Genomic DNA, 21080 nt, shown 5'->3' on the forward strand with positions numbered 1-21080 from the left:
AAGCCTGGTTGTTTGAAGTGCCATTGTGTCTATACGAGATAGATTTAAAAATAACCATACTTTAAGTGCTGGGATGTATGTATGTATGTATATCTTTATTTATATAGTGCTCACAGAGTACTGAGAACTTTACATAAGAGATTTAAAAACAGCACAGGGAATTATTATTCAAGCGCAACAAAGTCAGACAATAAGAAAGGAAATTCCTGCCCCGCAGAGCTTACAATCTAAGTGGCATGTTGGGAGAGTTACAGAGACAGCAGCTGAGGGAATAAGTGCAGTAGATGGCAGTGCTTGGCCTCAATGGTTGGTAGGAGTGACTGTGGGTGTGGGACAGTAGCCATGAGTCCGGGCTATTGAAATGCTTCATTTAGAGTTTTAAGGTCAGTCTTAAAGGTGGGGGGGAGAAGGTGCTTGGCGTACACCGAGTGTGAGGGTAAGGGGTTTAAGGCGAGAGAGCAGTAGAGGTGAAAGGGGTGGAGAGGAGACAGTTATGGGCAGAGCGCAGGAGACTAGCAGGGGCATAACGAGAGATCAACGCTGATATGTCCAGTAGGAATGAGCAGATGAGCGGAGAGCACTGAAGGTAAGAGGGAGAAGTTTGTGAGTGATCGGAAACTTGATTTGAAGCCAGGAGAGGGATTAAGGAGGAGATGAGCAGAGGCTGTTTGGCAGAAAGTGAAATTATTCTAGCAGCAGAATTTTGGATAGATTGTATTCTTTATACAAAATGATGCTACGTTTTTAAATTAAGAAGTCTTAAAAAATGCAAAACATGGCCATCATATTCCTGCCAGTCCAACCCCGTTGGCTTGCTTACAGTATAACTGATTTGGGATAAGTGTCCCTGTAGTAGCCAGAGGCTAGGGATAGAGAAATGTGACTGCTAACATCTTCTTGGAAGCCCACCCCAAAAAACAAGGCTCATTTTGTTTTTAGGAAATAACGAGAAGAAAGATAGTGCGCTTGAAGGTTAGAAAATTGAATTAACATGTGATTATAATATCAAACCATATTGTGTACAGTGAATAAAGCTTCAAAAGAGGAAAGAAAGAAGAAAAAAAACGCCACTATGTACAGTATGCACAAAATGGCATATTTTCTTTCATGCAAAAGTGTGAGTTGTGTATTTCCAATTCCTCTTGTGAGCATCATGTTTAAAATTTCTGTTCCAACCTCCACTTCAAGAAACGTGCAAAAGAAAAGCGTGAAAAAAAGGTAGTAAGTAGCATCTAATACTACAAAACTGATTTATTTTCAAACAAAAATACATGTAGGATCTAGCTTGGATTGCTCCTTTTTAAACACGCACAGCCACTTTCCCCTAAGAAGGGGTTATTGAGAGCATCCTGACCCACACATGAAAACTAATTTCAGGAAGATCTGGAAGGAAAATGCTCGTCTTTTCGAGTGACTGGTATTGGAAAGATGGAAAGAAAGTAAAAAAAAAAAACAACTAATCACACAGTTCTCAGTGAAATTTGAGGCTACCTCAAAAAGAGAGAGAGAGTTGGTCAGGGTGGTTTCAATTATTTCCCAAATGTCATCCCTTTCTCCTGCCATGTGTTATTTCCCTTGTATCTCTCTTCTGCCTTATCGTTGTATGCCTAACCTTTTCCCACCGCCTCTCTCTCTCTCTGGCTTTCCCCAAACAAATCCGTGCCTGCAGTGACATAATTGACAGTTAGCGCTCGTACCCTGCAGGGCGGCGTTCGTGTTGGAAGAGATGTCAGCTTCTTTGCTGATGGCCTGATTTCTCGTTTTTAGCGCTCGGCTGACTTGACGTGAGCCGGGAAAGTCAGGCGGCGCTCAACGTGACTGCTCGATGGAGCCAGACTCAACAAGAGGGAAATAACGTCCACAGGTTCGGCACCCAAATGCCATAATGGGGCAATGGGTCCAATTGTAATTGATTGCCCCGTTATTTACAAGGGGCCGGCGCACCGAGCTCACAAAAACATTTTGTAAACCACGAAGTTGGCTTCTTTAACCCCAGTTAGTGCCGAAAGTGTCTCGCCACCTCCGTGGTCAATGACAGCCCCACCACTAGCGTTCATGTGACCACTCTCCTGAGCTCTCATGCGATTTGCTTTCTGCCTCCAGTGTGGTCCATAGAACAGGTAGGGAAAAAAATGAAAACAGCAGCGCATGGCCAAGGGAGCCAGGAGAGGAAAAATAAAAAAGTTTTAGTTAAGCAGAAACATAACCCACAGGAGGTGTGGGAAGCCTCCTACGCGTTTCACATCTTCACAGTACTTTATCAAGTTACTGTAACTTCTTATATTTTTTACCTCCACTGAGGGTGCATCAGGGTGGGTTGCCATCTCTGGTTGTGTCCTTCAGGAAGGTTTTGATATTTTTCCACATGAGACATCTCACCTTTATCGTCTTTATTAGATTACCCGCTCCGTGCATGAGCTCTTCTTGTTCTGTCTATTTTATATATTGGATATTTTGTGAATTATCTTATTCCGGAAATATTAGAGCGGCCGATATCTACACTCTTGAACTCGTCAATAGAACAGAAGGGGAGGGATCCCCTCTTCCCTTTAGTTCACGGTCAGCGCTCCAGATTCGGGACATCCCCCTAGAAAACTAGCAAAACCACAAGACGTGCAGCATCATAGGGGTCATCCGTGTCCCTCTTCCCCCTACCCCTGTATGTTTATAATGCACTAATGTTGATAATAGGGTTTTCCTCCCTTTTAAGACTGCAAGCAAACTAATGGCAAATGTTTTGTGTGTCTATATATCTGTGTGTGTATGTGTGTATATATAAACAGCTCAACCCCGTTATAGCGCGATCCGCTATAACGCAGATACGCTTATAACGCGGTGTGAGCGTGGACCCCGAATATTTAAAAAAATAAAATAAAATTGCCAAACGTTACACACACATGCACATACACACACACACATATACACACACACCCCCCTACCTCTGGTGGTGCTGGGGATCGTGGTGGGGCTGCTGGGGGAACGTGCTGGGGCTGTCGGCTCCTCACTCTTGCCTCCTCCCTCTACCCAATATGCCTGGGGAATCGTGGTGAGGCTGGTGGGGGAAATGCTGGGGCTGGTGGGGGAAGTGCTGGGGCATTGTGGTGGGGCTGCTGGGTAATCATGGTGGGGCTGCTGGGTAATCATGGTGGGGCTGCTGGGTAATCATGGTGGGGCTGCTGGGGGAACGTGCTGGGGCTGCCGGCGCCTCACGCCTGCCTCCTTTGCATTATAAGCCTTGCAACCACGTCAAAGGTAAACCCTTTATTGTATTTAACCCTACATTTTCTGTGCCTCGCCTAGTCTGCATCAACTTCCAATGTAAGTATTTCCGGAAGCAGGGGATCCCCAGAGCTGAAACTACGGCAGTTCGGCTACGAAGACCACCCCTCCCCTCCTTCCCACCTACGTAAAAAAAAATGTTTTTTTAAATGAGCCGGTGGAACTGCTTCTTTACAGATATATAACATTACAGGTAGGAAAATCTGTTGAATATAGTGGCTTCTCTTACAGGCAATGCTGCCCAGTGAATGGCTACTGATTGCACAAGCCTTTATCACCAAGCTCTTTGTTCTGCCGTCTGACTGACGCAGTGTAAAACGATAAGTGATGAGCTGACAAACCCGGATTGTTCATTGACTGCCTCCATCATAATGAAGACACCCGATGCATGATATTGCAGAAGTGCGTTTCGGATCCTAATTAGTACTGGGGACACAGCCCGTTAATCGCAGCAAAGCTCTATGCCTCAATCGCCGGTTTAAGTTTAACCCTTTTGCTCCCGGAAGAGTCGGCAAAACCATGGTTTAAGCATCACCAATGGCATTTTTAGCTCACGGAAATCTCACACGCAATCGCGCATTTCTGCGCCGATGCACTAACCTTATTTTTTTCAATGTGCGCTTTAAGAGTCAAAAATCGTTTTAAGCAAATAGTTTGGTGCACTGATATTAATGGCATGTACTGTAATAAAAACATCTTCTTCCAAGTTAAACCTGGCGCGGGCTCCAAAAATAGCATTAGCGCATAATTACGTTGCTTTGTATGTATTTAATGTAGCGCGAATGTTTGTTTACATAGGTTGACAAAATGTATTATTTTCACAATATGGCTATTATAAGTAATATGACAATATGACACTAATAATTTAGATTTACTAACACTAATGATAAATTTAAAAAAAAAAACCCACGTCATTCTGTTTTAATTTAAAGCAGTAATCCCACTTAGGCCTGACCAGCCGATGCGGGAATTTCGGCCCGCCGGACACTCGAGCCCAAGTTCCGTATCCGGCCTCCGAGTCCTTTGTGTGTCGCGGGACCCCAGCTCTCCCCAGCTGCGAGGTCCGCTCTTGCCAACCCCCATTCTCCCCCCCCCCTCCAGATGCGTGCTCCAGTTGGGCAGAACTTCTACATCTGGCCGCGGGGTCCCAGCTCCTCTCTGCCGCGGGAACGTTCATGACCAGAGGCCTCCCCCCAAGGTATAATTCTTGGGGGGGGAGAGAGATGTGAAAGGGAGAGATACAGTACATAGAAGCATACTATATTTCTGCGGTGTATGTTATTATTTTAGCAGGCGGCATCGCTGGTGTACGATTTACACATCTGTCGGATGCTATCTGATCTCATTTACAGAGGAGGTGCGAACGAATATAGGATCGAAAGAGCGGGTTTCTCCCCCTGTAACCTTTCATTACAGGTACTGCACGCTGTAGTTAGGACTGAATATACCCGCAGAGACAGTAACTAACACCAACGCTTAGGACAGGGGTTCTCCATTCCAGTCTGCAAGATCCCCGAACACGGATTGATCCCCCTGCGCTGAAGCTGGGATATTCTCGAAACCTGACCTGTTGGGGGGAATTTAAGGACTGGAGTTGCCCACCCCTTGCTTATGAGACAGCTGAATAAACTTCCCATTCAGCTTCCACTGGTAGTTCAATTAAGGCCTCAGCCATGGTAAGCGCTTACTCGCTGAAGCGTGCCGATGCTCGCTCATGCTTGGCACTGAGCCCCTACAGCCGCAATTAGAGCGGCTTTAGTAGGGGCTCGCCTACGCCTCCGCAAGCGCGCGGAAGCGTAGGTTTTAGGTAATTTTTATATTCACGCGCTTGCCGGAGCGCAGGGCCGGTCATGCGAGCGGTTCGCCCAATGAGGGCGAACCAGCTCCGTGACGTCACTGGCCCGCCCCCGGCCCGCCCCCTGACGGCGCTCAGGGAAAGCAACCGCAAGGCCAGGGAAAAAACCCGCTTTCCCTGAGCCTCAGCGCGCCAGCAGGTAACATGGCCGAGGCCTCAGAATGGAGGCTGAAGGCAAACCGTTCACAGGCAGAGATACTCCGTCCTTGGTTCTTGCACAAACAACTAGATCTGTCAATGAACAGGAAACGCAGGAACGCTGCTGAATTAACCCCTCACGTGGTGTTTTGCTTTTCTTCACAGTGAGTCTGGCCACCTCTGTGGCCCATGTGTAGAGATACTCCGCGTCGTTATGCAGAGCAGCATGTTCATTCTCACGGCTGCATTCTTACCCCCTGCAGGTGAGCTGCTGCTTGCACAAGTGGCAAAGTCGACTCTCACGGTTCCTGCTTTGACGGCTGCTGCTTGCTCCCGACATCATGCCGCTGTCAGCTTCCATCCCCCGGGGGGGCAAGCTGGCACCCATGTGACTGCTAAAACTAATCTTTACACGCGCCGACAAATAAAAAAAAGACGGAGAGGCTGCCAGCGCGGAGAGAATCACTGCCTTCTAGTAAATCACGTTATGTAGTTATTTACTCCGAGTAATGCCGCAGTTAATAAAAGAACCACAGCTGAGCAAAACCGCTGCTCACAAATCCTTCCGTTCCAGCCACCCTTCCTGCACAGCGTCTAGGCTTAAATAAAGAAAAAAAAACAACGACACTGATCCCAAAACCCTAAGGGCCTCCGCGAAACGGCCATAATAAATTCAACAGATTAAAAATTTCATACCCGGGGGATGCATTTATTTTACTGCTGTCAAACCTTGTAGCCTTGATGTGCTTCTCAAATACGCCCCGGGTCTCTTTACTGAGGCCTCTGCTATTGTGTTACTGGGGTTTGTGTTGCATTCTGAAGCAGCCCCCTCCCGGAAAATAAACATGCTGTTCTGCACAGTAAATCTGCAACTGCACTTACTTGTACAGTAAATATGCCGGCATGTTTTCAGCTCAGTTTTATTATGAGAGATATACCGATGTAGTAGGTTTTCTTTTACCTACTGGTAATGCAGCATATTGCATGATTAATTAACGCAGAATATCACAGAGTTTCCATAGGATTTAATGGCAGTGATGATGCAGAATATCTGACCATAACACACCAGCGGGAGCAATACGCCGGCTATATCTGTAACGTAACACAATAAGCCAGCTGTGTTGATTTATTTTGGGGTGCCTACCCCAGATGATGCCATCTTAACAGCAGTGCTTTCTGTATTGGCTTCTGAAAGGAGTTAAAGGGCACGAGGGGTTTCAATGGAGATCAGACGCTGGAGAGACCTCAAAGGTCATCTAAGCCGGCCCAGCACGGAAGCCAAAGTAACAATTCCAGGCTATGTACAGTTTAACCTTGAGAGCATCTTTACTTGTGGCAAGAAAGAACAGGCAGACTAGGTAAAATGGTAGTTATCTGCTCTGCTATATAATTATGTCACCAATCTTTACAATCCCCCACCGATGGAGAACCTATGACACATCTACGCAATGTCTTCTATCTCTTCTTAATCTGACTGATACTTCTCAAGCCTAGGACAGGGTTCTCAAACGATGGTCTACATCAGGTTCCCAACTCCAGTCCTCAAGGACCACCAAAAGTACAGGTTTTAAGGTTACCCCTGCTTGAGCACGGATGATAGGGCCACCTGTGCTAATGAGAGGATAGCCTTACAACCTGCAATGTTAGTGGACCTAGAGGACTGGAGTTGGGAACCTCCGATCTCCAGACTATTGATCAACACCAAAGACTAAAGTGTTAGTCTAGAACACTCTTTAATATTCATATCAGCCAGCTCTCTCCTGCAGCCGGCCCATACATCAGTGATAAAGAGTGCTCAGTGAGAGTTTTTTTAGATCTACTTCCACTATTCGTAATACTTATTGTACAGATACATAAATGTAATAATGAACAGAGATTCTGTTCATCATCCACCTAGTTATTAACACTGAAGTATCCTCTAATAGAGAAGAAAGATGTCTAGTCTACACTTCCTTTGCTGCAGTTTAAGTGCCTCATTTTATGTTTCTTCTCCTAAGTGCTTTCGGGGAATAACCTGGTCCCATCATCATAGCACCCACTTTATATACTTGCAGACGTTTCTCACGTCACATTTTCCAGACCTCAAAGTTTCAGCCTGGACGTGCTTCAGTTCGTTTACGCGTGTCTTCAAATGTGATGCCTACAACTCAATGCTCCGTGACACCCGTTCCGTAACATCACAGAATAACACCCCTAGGCAGAAGTGATGATCTATTGCCCTTTAGAACCTACCGCAGAATGAAATGATGTGGCTGCTGTCTTCGTGGACAAATTTTCTGGTAACCGCTTCTTCCATGATCTGCTTCACCTGTTAAAGACAAGATAACAGTGCTCAGATACATGGACATGTGCGGAGCCCCAAATACGTAGGTTCAACCAATCCTGATTACCCGTCCCCTTTGTCAATAGCAAGAAAATAGCTACGGATCTCAAAATGATGTCATAACGAGGCACAGGTAGATATATTGCATAAATCAGGGGTCGCCAACTCCAGTCTTCAAGGGCCATCAGCAGGTTAGGTTTTCAGGATATCCATGTCTTCGACTGAGCCACTGATTGAGCCACCTGTGCCAAGGCAGGGATATCCTTAAAACCTGACCTGTTAGTGGCCCTTGAGGACTGGAGTTGGCCACTCTTGGAATTAATCTTTCCTGCCAATGTGCTAACTATATATTTTCCTTTAGAAGCGGAATGACCAGAGGTGGCGCTTACTCCATCCCCAGTCTGACTTATGGGGTTTTCTGTCTCAGCCCAACCCATATTTCAGGCTCTGGATGGAACTCGCAAAACCAGGTGGCGTGTAAAAAACAAAAAAAGCGAGTTTTTAGAAGCGATTTGCATAACGGAGCTACGAGTATTGCGGTTTTTTTTTGGTGAAAAAAAATGCACGTTTCAGGCTTTTTTGACAAATCGATCGGATTGGCAGAGCCGGAGTGAAACCACTTCTAAAAAGGCCTTTTAGACTCGGATTGGACATGCAAGAAGGGCTTACAAAATAGCATAGCATGTAAATCCGCTTCTACAGGACACTTTAGCGGTCTGTCACCCTTCGGAGTTACGAGAACCGGGCCCTATGTATCACGGGGCCATACAATGCTGCTATTCAAGAGTAAACAAAAATCGCACCTGGTGCACATAAGAAGAGAATCCTATTGATTTGAATGGGCGTTTCCTAGTTATACATGCAGTACGGTGCAGATGTTTTGCACCAGAACTGAAGCACATTTGCCTTGATATGCAGAATATTTCCTAAATAAGACATTGGTTCACTGCAACACCTTTGGTCATGATGAATTTAGGCAAATCCCAAGCAAGGTCTACACCAAGGGCGTCCTTTGCGCCAAATCCTTTTGAGTGTCAGCAAGGAGTTTTCATAGCGCACAGATTTTAACCAAATACATCAAATTCTGAGTCTCTGTCCCGTTCCCTTCCCCTCCCCCTCCCCCTCGCTTTACTTGAGTCAAAAATAAATCTGCTAGGTCTGAGGTGGCATAAACCTCTTTGGCTAACGATTTGCGTGATGGGTTGGAAACCCCTTCTTACACTTGGTGCAAACGTAAGCAGAAAGTGTCTCTTAATAATAATAGCATGTTCTTGTGTAGCGCTGCTAGTTTTATGAAGCGCTTTACAGAGACATTTTACAGGTCCCTGCCCCGTGGAGCTTACAATCTATGTTTTTGGCGCCTGAGGCACAGGGAGATAAAGTAAAGTAACTTGCCCAAGTTCACAAGGAGCCGACACTGGGAATTGAACCAGGCTCCCCTGCTTCAAGCTCTCAGTGCCAGTCAGTGTCGTTACTCACTGAGCCACTCCCTCTCTTTATGTTGACACATTACACCAGGGGTGGGCTAACTGCAGTCCTCAAGGGCCACAAACAGGTCAAGTTTTCAGGATATCTCTGCTTCAGCACAAGTGTCTGTCAGAATGACTGAGTCACTGATTGAGCCACCTGTGCTGAAGCAGGGATATCCTGAAAACCTGACCTGTTGGTGGCCCTTGAGGGCTGGAGTTGGCTACCCCTGCATTACACAGTTTATGTTGCAATGTTGCTGTACATTGGGTTTCAGTTGCATCTGCTTTGGGGCATTGAGTCAGAAAAAGATCACGGTGGAAGGGTTCTGCAGAGGTCACAAGGGAAGAGCACAGTCTAAACACTATGATCTGTAAGAAAGATATTATTTGGCTGTCCAGTGACTTGCTACAGTTTTATTTAATAGGCAGCAACTTTGAAAGCTATACTTTATCTCCTTATTCCTCCAGTTATCAAAATGTAATCGAGTCATAATTATAATGTCAATACCGTTGTTTATAGGGAATTAACCCTGTCTCTATGAGGCTTCACTAGAAAGCCTCAGTGGTCTGAGGAATCCAGCAGGGAGCTGGTTAATTGCAGCTAAAAACAATTAACCAGTCTCCACCTGGTTAATCAGACAAGGGTAAAAACCTCCTGCTGTGAACTAACCTAGAGACTCTTGAGCAGACAGGATGACTGTGTGCTGATTTCAAGACACCAAGGGAACAGACCCCGGGTGCAGCAAACCCAGGAACCTACCAGAGGCTGGCCCCTCAACGAACACCCATCCAGACCCAGAACCAGAGACTGACCTGAAGGGCCCCCTGCTTTGAGGTACCTCTTGAGACTTTGGTAGGCTGGTAAGGGGCTTTTCCTCCCAGCCTTGCAGATAGGGACCGGGGAAGTGAGTTAGCCCTTACACAGGGATAGGCTGTTTATTTTTGTATGTTGAACATTGTTTAAAGGGACAGGCTGAATAAAGCCATGTATTAACTTCCCCAAATCTGTCTCCCTGCGTTTACCTCTGCACACGTATCTTACTACCGTATTATTATCCTGCAGACCCAAGCACCAGGAGTGACCGGTCAAGGTTTTCTGCCCCAGAGATGGCTTCATGGATGTACAGCTGCAAAAGTGCTTCTGGGTCTTGTTTTGATGAACGGGGGCAATATGCAAGCAAATTCACATGACTAATGTGTTCAGTTTGCAAAATGCGTTAAAACCAAACGGCTCGTGTCACTTTGAGAGAGGAGGAAATGGAGAAGCAAGACTATTGTGTTTAATATCTTTCATAAATCCACTCTCAGCATAAGCCGGCGTTGTCAGCAATAACAATAACGTGGGAAAGGTATGAGCTTCCTAAAATAGGTTATGTAATGCTTTCTTGTGAGCAGAGGCTGAGTTATTTTCTTTAATAACCATCACAGCGACGAAACGATGAGACCTGTGATTATGGCATTTGGAGCTCGCTCACATACGAATCCAACCTACCTTGGAAAACTTTATATCAACCAACTATTCTAACAATTGGAAAGGTGACATCCAGGCAGATCTCCATGATCTGGAATAAGGCCCCATTTAGATGATGGCTCCATCATTGGTGGTGAGTGTATCTCAAAGGAAGGCAGTCTCACTTTTTTGCCTCCCACGTAGACTCGCAGAGGTTACTGAAGAACACAACCCCTCACATCAAACTTATTTAACAGCTGCGGGAAATGATTTAGAGCAGTTCCAAATTTCAAAGATATTCGAAGCTTGTTCAGTACCGGGAAAAAAATTATGCCGAAACATCGAATTTGAAGGCAGATAAGAACTACTTAACCCAACTAGTTTGACCATATTCCAAGCTGCTCTGAACCCTCAGACCCTATTAAATCATTGGCTTCCTTTTGTATTTAGAATAGCTTTATGTTTATCTGAAGCATGTTGGATTTTCCTTACTGTACTAGCCCCTACCACCTCTGCAGGGCGGCTGCTCCATGAAACCACCCCCCTTCCCATGAAGAAGTACTTCCTCGCACTTCCCGAGCCTCCCACCCTGCAGCGTCAGAGTATGACCTCTTGTTCTAGCTCTTCTCTTTCTCTGAGATATGCTTCTCTCCTGTACTTCATTAAACCCCTTTGCATATTTGAAGGTTTGTAACATATCCCCCCTCACCCTTCTCTCCTCCAAGCAACAAATATTAATGTCCTTCGGATTTTCTTGATGAGGTTCATGGTGTAGATCAGGGGTGCGCAAGATGTTTTTTGGGGGGGGGGATGTTCACACAGGCCCCGCGGTCGTCCCCAAAGCTTTAAATAAAATGCCAGGGGATAGCGCAAGGCCGCTGTATGTTCCCTTACCTTGACTCAGACAGCTTCGGCCGCGCGTCGCTATGGCAACGCGGCATCAAATTGCACCATGGGGGTCACATGACGTCACATGACCCCGTGACATCATTTGACGCTTGAGACAAAGTAAGGGGGGCGCGGGCAGTGGGGGAGAGCAGGCATGGGGGCGCAGGGCAAAAAGTTTGCGCATAGACAGGGAAAAAAAGATTGCGCTCCCCTGTGGCATTCTAGTGCCATTAAAGTGGGAGAAGGAATGACTCATCTGGGCAGGACTCGTACCTGTAAAAATAATATGTGCCATACATGTCTTATCCATCCTATCACCTCAGAGTCCCATCCCACGCTTTGCAACTTGCCTCTCAGTCTTCTATGTGGGGCAGTGACAAATCTAGATAAGATACTCAAACCTGATCTATTACCCCAGTCAACCAGGCACAAAATCAATTAGGCCAGTTTGCCACTTTACCCCCAGGTAGCCCAAGCTGCCTAGGATTGTGTACATTGCTGGACTTTCGATATTCAACAATTGCTCTGTCTCCTGCTCAGTACAGTATTCTGTACTGCCTGATTTAGCACAGGTGGCTTAATCAGTGGCTCAGAAATATCCTTAAAACCTGACCTGTTGGTTGCCCTTGAGGACTGGAGTTGGCCACCCCCTGGTTTAAGGCTATTTGAAGCACATGAATAAATGAAACTGGCAGAACAGCTAGCTGAACCTTCTCCATTTCCCACAGAGCTTACGTATGAGGATAGGTATCAAAGTGACTCACTCACAGATCCTCGACTCAGTGCAACAATTTTGCTTTTGCATCCATTTATGGAGCTACGGTATCAAATGTAGCCAGATACAGATGTAGCCAATGTCATTGCCATCCGTGGCACATACACAACGCAGCAGCGGGAGAAGCGGCCATTGTTTTGAATCAGCCGCGTGCGAGAAGGGGGCGGGGCTATTATTTCCCCCGCGGGAGTGCGGCCCTTCTGGGAAAAAAAAAATGTTTTCATCGGTATAAAAAAGTATTACTTGAGTTTCCTACATGTGAAGCTGATCTCTTGGGAACAGAGATTGCGATGACCTCAGACCTGGTGGGCTTAGTCTACACAGTGCAAGACGTATCTGGGACACCGGGGGCCCTAACGGCATACTGGGGGCCCTAACGGCACACCGGGGGCCCTAACGGCACACCGGGGGCCCTAACGACACACTAGGGGCCTTTACGACACACCAGATACGTCATGGGCAGCTGCTCACTTTTTAATGGCCATTGGGCTGACCACTCCCGCCATTCGGAAATGCCAGAGGCCAAGTAGCACTTGTGTGCTGCCGGACCTCTGGTACTGTAAAGGAAGCAAAAACAAAAGGAAAGGTGTGGCCGTTGTAAACTTTAATACAGTATATTTGCACGGAAAGGGATGGCTTGGTGGCGTCCATACCATTCCATGTATATTCCCCCAAGTACATTCATGTAAAAGAACATCCCTACTTACTCTGCATGATCCATTGTAACCCTCCGAGTGGCCCATCATGTGGCCACCACTTCATGGGGTCCAGCACTCCACAAGCTTCATGGAGTAGGGGCTACGTAATGGGGTTTCAGCTCGTTTTTGTTCATAGGGGGGTCTTATGTCCAGAGCAGGAATGGAAGACGAGGATTCCCCTTCCGTTCGCGTCACCCCCCCCCCCTCTCTGAATGACGCGGGGATCACGTGATCTCTCCAATGAGCGGTCATCATGAGGGTCAAGAGGTTAAACACGCCAACTGCAATTTATGTCATTCTGGCAGTGATGGGATTAGGCTTTTCCGATGTCCTCCCCCCCCCACCCGCGCAAAGGGGTTAAAAAAAAATGAAATCTCGCTGTAACAGGGGAGTTATCCCTGTTCAGGAAATATGCCTCTAATCCAGCAGTGTGGTGGTTAACTGCTGGTAGTCAATTAACAAACACCACCTGCCTGATTAGGTTGCTTATAAAAGCCTGCCCTTGAAACAGAAAGGGAGATTGTCCCTTACTTTCACAACGTGTGAGACTGACATGGGGACAGGCGTCTTGAGGCTGCTTGCAAGACACAGGGGAAACTTCTAAACCTGAATGCTGACAAAACCTGAGGAAAGGTAGCAACCAGGAACAGAGAAGATTTTCCCTCCAAACCATCAGGAACAGATAAGACTTTCATTTATAAGACTTTTTATATCTGCTCATTTCATGATATATGTTTGGGACTGGGAGACATGCTTATCTAAAGGGAGTTGTGGACTGCATAGTATTTCACTAGAAATACTCCCAAGTGAATAGAAGCTTTGTTTACCCCTTGTTTGGATGGTTTCCTGATGTTAAGGAAACAGGCGCAATAAAAGCCTTATTTAATTTCACCATAACCTGTCTCCCTTGCATACCTCCGTGAGCGTCCGCCTACATATGGTGTCAGAAGTGGGACGAGAGATGGTCTTTGAAGTTGAAGGGACCCGGAGATAGATTGCCTGTGAAATTTTTTTGTGCTTTTTGCCTACAAACAGCCTGACCAAAGGAACTCATGCAGCAGAGACAGAGTTAAAGAGATACACACCCAGGCAGGAAATCTACACTGCACTGAAACTTACAAAACCACAGATGGACTCTTTTCCCCAATCCCAAGAGGAGAGAGAGAGAGACTGCCGAAGCAGGTAAACCTTATTTGCCTATCACAATAAAGTGTAATATGGTCATTGAAATAGGGGGTTTCCCTTCCAGCCATAGTCAGGGTTCAAGAAGTGAGTTAGCCCTTAAAAGGGATAGGCGTTTGTTGTTTTCAAATGTTTAGCTGAAGCAGTGAATACAGATGGTGACCCACGAGCGGTACTGATTCTGCAAGTAAAGGCTGCCACACCGTATAGGACTACCAGTTGTGAATGGAGTATATGCAGAAAATGTGAAAATTGATGCAAGACTGTGCTGAAGCAGGGGAATTTTCAGTAAACAAGTGCTGAGGGTAAAATTGCCTACTAAAAAAAAAGGAATTGCTGAGCTGTGTAAAAAGTATCCCAAAGTGTGAAGAGTGAATGTCATAATACCCAAAGTTGAGACTGAACTCAAGCAGAAAATCACATTATTTGGCTGAAGCAGAGAGATTCCACCTAGCAAGTAAATGGTGCAAAGCAAACAGAAGTTTTTACCTAGCAACTGCACATCCAGCATACCTAATGAGAGATTATACCTAGCAAGTAAATGGTGTAAAGCAAATAGACTATTTTATCTAGCAACTGCACATCCTGTATACCTGATGAGAGAAAATGCGTGCACAGTACTGCTGATATTGTAAAACTAAAAACCAGGGGAGGGGGAGGAGAGGGGGGAAAAAGGAAGGGAATAAGGAAGGCTCCAGCATCAGCTAAAGTAGAGAGAGTAATGGATTAGTAGTGCGGATCATATACAGGTGCAAAAGGGGACAAGGGATAATGCAAACAAACAAACAAAAGATTCCCCCTTGAATGCTCTCGGATAGATCAATATGTAATAATAGAGTATATTTATATTTAAAGGATTTTAATATACTCTATTATTACATATTGATCTATCCGAGTGCATTCAAGGGGGAATCTTTTGTTTGTTTGTTTGCATTGTAAAACTTACCCAGGAAAGAAAAAGTCTACAGAGATGCCTGTGAGAGTTACGACCTCTACAAGCAAAATATGCCCACCTGTAGGACTACCACAATTGGGGGTTCTAGCAAATACAGAGGCAACAGCTGCAATAGCGCCTCCTGAGCTCAGGAAGAAAATTACACCTGATAGCCCCAAAATGGAGGACAAGATGCAGCATTCCTGTAATGAACCCTACCCCACGGAAGAGTGGCCCTTCCAGTCCAATAAAGAGGAAGACATCTCTTACGGGGAACCCGAACCGAGTCACACCCACAAAACACCCCAAGAATGGTGGGGGTGCCTGAACTCGGCACGAACCGAAAAGACCGCTCCCTATGATGACGAATATGATCAGCAGGAGAAAGAGCGGGAGCAGTGGATCACCGAATATTTCCGTCAGCTATTACAGTTGCAAGAAAAGCCGGGTGGATCGAGTGACGCTGCTAAAATTTCAAATGAAGATGGAGACCCCAGTATCCCTGAGGGGACGGTGTCATCCAAAACAAAAAGGCGAAAAAATAAAAGCGGTTCTTCACTTACCGTGGAAGAAACAGAAACGTCCGCATACACTGTGGAGAAAAAGGGGGACCGAGATGCCCTGCAGCTTAGAGAAAAAGGAGAAATCGTCCCGCGGATAACCGAATATCCAGAGGGCCCAAGGCAGAAGTTGTGTACCCCAAAGAAGTGTCTGTCCGGTGCCAACAGTGAGGAACCCTCAACCAGTCATCCCAGGGAAGCGGAGCCGGAACCAGTGAGTAACGATCCCTTGACCAGCCCTGAAGACGCCCTGAAAATTGCCAGGCGTGACTGTGATCTACTTCGGGAACAATTGAAACTTGAGAGAGAAGATAATGCTGAGTTACAGAAGACGGTGCTCGCAATGCACTCTGAATCTGGAACAGAATTGGACGATCTCAAGACTGAGCTAGATACTGCAAACGCTATTATTTCCGCCATGGATGAAAAACAAAGCCACTCTGATAAAATGATGACTAAGCTGAAGCAGAAGTATGAGGAGGCACTAAAGCAGATGACAGTCTTTCAGCAAGAGGTTCACACTCTTCGCGTAGAGCTGAATGCCTCACAATAGGAGGTCAACAATGTCCGGACAGAGGTGGACGTATCTCAGAAAGAGGTTCAGACACTCTGCAGAGCACTGGATGACTCACATCATGAGACTAACAGCTGCCGCACAGACCTGGAAGTTTCCAGAAAGGAACTACACAGTCTCACTGAGGAGCTGGACATTTCTAAAGAAACGATTGTCAATCTTAATACAGATCTCAAAGTCTCTCAGAAGGAGCTTCAGACCCTCAACCTAGAGAAGGAAGTCTCACGCCAGGAGACTGTCATTCTCAAAGCAGATGTGCGTAAATGGAAGGAGGACTGCAAGGAGGCCCTGAATAGTACAGAGACTGAAAAAGGAGAAAATGTAAGATTAAAAAGAGAAAACTTAAAACTGGAAGAAGAAATTTTTCATTTGACAGACGAAGTCAAGGAAAAGAATGAAAAGCTGCACGAGCTTAAGGAAATAAATAGACTGTTGAAAGGTGAGAAGTTTGAAGCAGAGCACCGACTGCAGAACCAACTGCAAGGTCTGCATACGCACCTCCAGATGTCCGAGGAGAAGCAGCGAACTCTGCAGAAAGACAATCTGCAGGCTGTTAAAGAAATACAAGTGCTGCAGGAACGTCTGATTACCCAGTATGTCCCCGCAAAGCAGCATGAGAAACTGAAGGCTACCCTGAGCATCACCAAAGCATCGCTAAAGGCCAAGCTTAGAACCCAGGTGACTCGGCACAAAAGGGAGCACAAGAAGGTCCAGAAACTGACACAAGTAACTGTGGCCCAAGCAAAGAAGTTCATAGTGCTTCACAATGCAGTGAAAATGTGGAAGCAAACTCAGAAAAAAACAAAGTGTACAGATAAATTCCCTGAGAAGAGACTTGCAAGACGCACTCAAAAAACAGGGATCCCTCGTGGATGAGATGAAAGTTCTACAAGGACAAGTATTGACCCTGACTAAGTGTCAGTATCCCACAGACACAAAAACCTATGAAGACAAGGGTATAGTGAGAGCTAGGAATACCGCTCGTCTGAAAGACAAGGTTTCAAAATTTGAACCACCTAAACAAGCACTAGCAAAACCTTCAGCCACCCAACAGGCAATAAAAGAAGGTACACGTGCTGAATCAAAACCAGTAGAATCCTTAGCTGATGAAGCTGAAAAGATGGGACATTCTCTGGAAGTGGATATGGATTTGCAACTTAATCCCAAAGAGGCTGAACTAGCAACTCCATTAACTGGAAAAAGTGCAGAGAGACAGCTTCAAGAGTGGAAAACTCAAAGGGCTGTTTTTAAACGCTCTGCAACTGCTGCCATACAGTCTACTGGCAATAAAACGAGCACCCGACGCGAGAGAAATCTCATGACCGCGCACGTAGCAAAAAGACTATACTTAGAAAAAGTCCCCCTCGAGCGACTGAGGAGTGCTGATCTCAAGCACCTTCGGGAGGAGACACGAATAAACTGGAAAAAGGGCTCCAATCCCAGCGGGACTGAGGGTTCTCTTCCTCCATCCACTCCCATTCAAGTCACAGAGATATCTAGAATGAGAGTGGAAGGATGGGCTTTGGCCGTGGCAAGCCCGAGCTTCCCACAAACAGGGGAGGTATGTAACAGGGGAGTTATCCCTGTTCAGGAAATATGCCTCTAATCCAGCAGTGTGGTGGTTAACTGCTGGTAGTCAATTAACAAACACCACCTGCCTGATTAGATTGCTTATAAAAGCCTGCCCTTGAAACAGAAAGGGAGATTGTCCCTTACTCTCACAACTTGTGAATGACATGGGGACAGGCGTCTTGAGTCTACCAGAAGAGGCTGCTTGCAAGACACAGGGGAAACTTCTAAACCTGAATGCTGACAAAACCTGAGGAAAGGTAGCAACCAGGAACAGAGAAGATTTTCCCTCCAAACCACCAGGAACAGATACGACTTTCATTTATAAGACTTTTTATATCTGCTCATTTCATGATATATGTTTGGGGCTGGGAGACATGCTTATCTAAAGGGAGTTGTGGACTGCATAGTATTTCACTAGAAATACTCCCACGTGAATACTGTAGAAGCTTTGTTTACCCCTTGTATGGATGGTTTCCTGATGTTAAGGAAACAGGCGCAATAAAAGCCTTATTTAATTTCACCATAACCAGTCTCCCTTGTATACCTCTGTGAGCGTCTGCCTACACTCGCCTTCAAACCATTGATATCCTCACAATGATTTATCCCGTATCTTCAAGGGCAATCGTGTCAGGGATATTTCAGCTCTTGCGTGATTAAAAAAACGATGTGTAGCTGCTTATGTTTTATTATAGACAGGAAGCTGCCTATTCTTGGTCACTCCGGCCGCGCTGCTATCCTCTGCGATGACCTTGCCGGGTCAATTCGTAAAAGTTAGCTTTTAATTGCTGTGGTTGTGATCTCGCACAACGTTGGCAAAAGAACGTTTCTATGAGTGCCAGAAATGACATGCTGTATCGCTGACTGTTTTAAAACTCTTGGACGCTTGTCCCGTTGTAGACTGGGCAGCCCCTGCTAGAAAAGATTTGTCGCGTGAACCCCTAATTAATAAATCTCATTGCCAACTCATCAGGCTAGCGCTAACAGCACTGTGTGACCGATCCCAGGCAGTGTAGTGTCCTGAGCTTGTGGGGGGAACACGCGCTTAATAAGGCCCCAAACTGCCCCTCAGTGTGTGCAGGCAGCATGGGGGGGTATAGCTGTCACTCAGTGCAGGAGCCTCCAAAGTCATGTCCCATAATACCTTGCTGCTGTGGATGCAAAGCATTGTGGGAAGCGACTTTGTAAGCTCCTGCTGTAATAGACAGCTATATCACCACCCACGCTAAGGTGCAGTTTGGGGTCTTACTACGTGCGCAGTTCCCACACGGGCTCAGGACCCCACTATACTCCTGGGGAGCTGCCATGACAGATTTTTGGGGGGTTAACCCCTTGGAGATGCCTCACAAACCCCTCGTTGGGAATCACTGATCTAGTACAAACTCCCCTTTATAAGCTGCAGTGGTACATATTTTAACGTGATAACCCAGTGTAAACCTGCATGAAGATCACAGGGCAGCATAATATTGGCTAGTTTTCATTGTGTCTGGTTGAACTGGAAAGACCAATGTTTACTAGCTTAGGTTCAGAAGCTTTTCAATATTAATGACACAATCGCACACACGACCAATACGAACTGGCTGCAATCATGAGCAAAATCGGACAAATCTGACACGTGTAAGTATTTATAAATACCGTATTGGCCTGAATATAGTGCCATGTTTTTTTCCTAAAAATGTAATTCCGAAACCTGCACTCGTATTATAAGCGCAGCCTAACACCTTTTATTTTTCATGTAGAACGCCTTCAAAACTTTAGGGTCGTATTATGTGTGCGGCCACACTATATTTGGGCCAATACGGTAGTTTACACATTGCAGGCAGTGAAGATGCCCCTTTCAATTGTTCCCGCGCAAAAACGCGAAAGATTTTTGGATGCCGCTAGTAGGTCACCCTAAGGGTTAATACTGTACATAAGTGCCTTGGTTATTTTAAAGCAGCAATACGGGTTAACTTAAAAAAATATATATATTACAGGTATGAAGCAGGGGGGTCTCCGAAGATGCACTGAGTCACAGATAAGCCCCATAAATCAAGTCATATAAAAAATAAACAGTTCCCAGGCCGGATTGACTGTTTTAACACTCTGAGTGCCACAATACATAGTTACTACGTCATGCCGAAAGGGTGCGTTTTCCCCCCCAGCTTATACTGCGTTCCCGTTGGAGCCAGGGCGCGATCTGCCCAGTTGGAAAATGGAGGAGGACGCATCTTTTGTTTTCCTGGAAAATGGCCGTCGGCGGTCACATGAGCACATTGTGTCGGAGAGGCCCTGGCACTTAGGTATCACGACCCCGTCGCAATTCAAAGGGTTAATTGCTGAAACCAGAGGGGAACGGGGGGGGGGTGGGAAGCTTTACACTTAAAATTTGGGATGTTTAGTTAAAAAAAATTACGCTATAGCACTGGCAGCGAAAGAGATACTTGAAGGGTAAGCCGTCTTGTTTAGCCAATAAGTAATGGTTGGAACAGGACATCCTGATAATGCAGCAGATGTCAAGTAAGTGGCAGCCCAGCTTGGAAATAGATTGGCGACCCCATGTCAAGCAGCCCTGCTGCTGTAATTGACTTTGCAGGAAGACAATCTGTCAAAACTGAAGAGAAATTGGTCACGCTTCCCTTCTTTCAGACACCGAGCGAGCAAAGAGGCATATGCCGGAGGAGACGATGGAAAGAAATGACACACAAAATATGCAAACACACACACAAAAAAAAAATGATGCAGGGGAACCAACAGGGATGAGCCCAGTTTGCTACTATAAAGACATAGGCCTCGGCCATGTTAGTTGCTTGCTGGCGGAAGCGCGCTGTGGCGCGCTCCCGCTCAGCACTGAGCCCCTACAGCCGCAATTAGAGCGGCTTTAGTAGGGGCTCACCTGCGCTTCTGCGCGCTTGCGGAAGCGCAGGTCTTAGGGGAATTTAAAATTCCCCTGCTTGCCGGCGAGACAGGCCGGTCACGTGAGCGGTTCGCCCAATGAGGGCGAACCAGCTCCGTGACGTCACTGTCCCGCCCCCGGCCAGTGACGCGCCCGCCCCCTGCAGGCCCGCTGACGGCGCGTGCGGTAAGCAACCGCAAGGCCAGGGAAAGCACCCGCTTTCCCTGCGCCTCAGCGAGCAAGCAGGGAGCATGGACTCAGCCTTACTGTAGTATTAATAATAATAGGTATTTTCCTGTTGTAGCGCTGATATTGTGCAAGAACACTGACCCAGTGAGATGTTGCAGAAAGGTCACCCGGTATGAGCTGAGGCAGTCGATGAACCATACCGTATGTGCTTAGATCCTACACTTTGATCACTACACCTAATTATAGAACTTGAATATTTATAAACAGATGGATCAACAAATGTAGGAAATGGAGCAAAATGCTACACGTTTATGTAGAGGGA

General features: G+C 46.2%; 1 protein-coding gene across 2 annotated transcripts in view; it reads right to left on the minus strand.

The window, feature by feature from the left end:
• Positions 1 to 21080, minus strand: part of SGSM1 (small G protein signaling modulator 1) — a 152870-nt gene that overhangs the window by 81324 nt on the left and 50466 nt on the right. For both annotated transcript variants that reach the window (XM_075568735.1, XM_075568736.1), the window contains exon 3: positions 7505 to 7580. In XM_075568735.1, the coding sequence (XP_075424850.1) occupies positions 7505 to 7580 (76 nt within the window). The remainder of the gene's footprint in view (positions 1 to 7504; positions 7581 to 21080) is intronic.

The sequence above is a fragment of the Ascaphus truei genome, chromosome 13, assembly GCF_040206685.1.
Source record: "Ascaphus truei isolate aAscTru1 chromosome 13, aAscTru1.hap1, whole genome shotgun sequence".
Classification (NCBI taxonomy): Eukaryota; Metazoa; Chordata; class Amphibia; order Anura; family Ascaphidae; genus Ascaphus; species Ascaphus truei.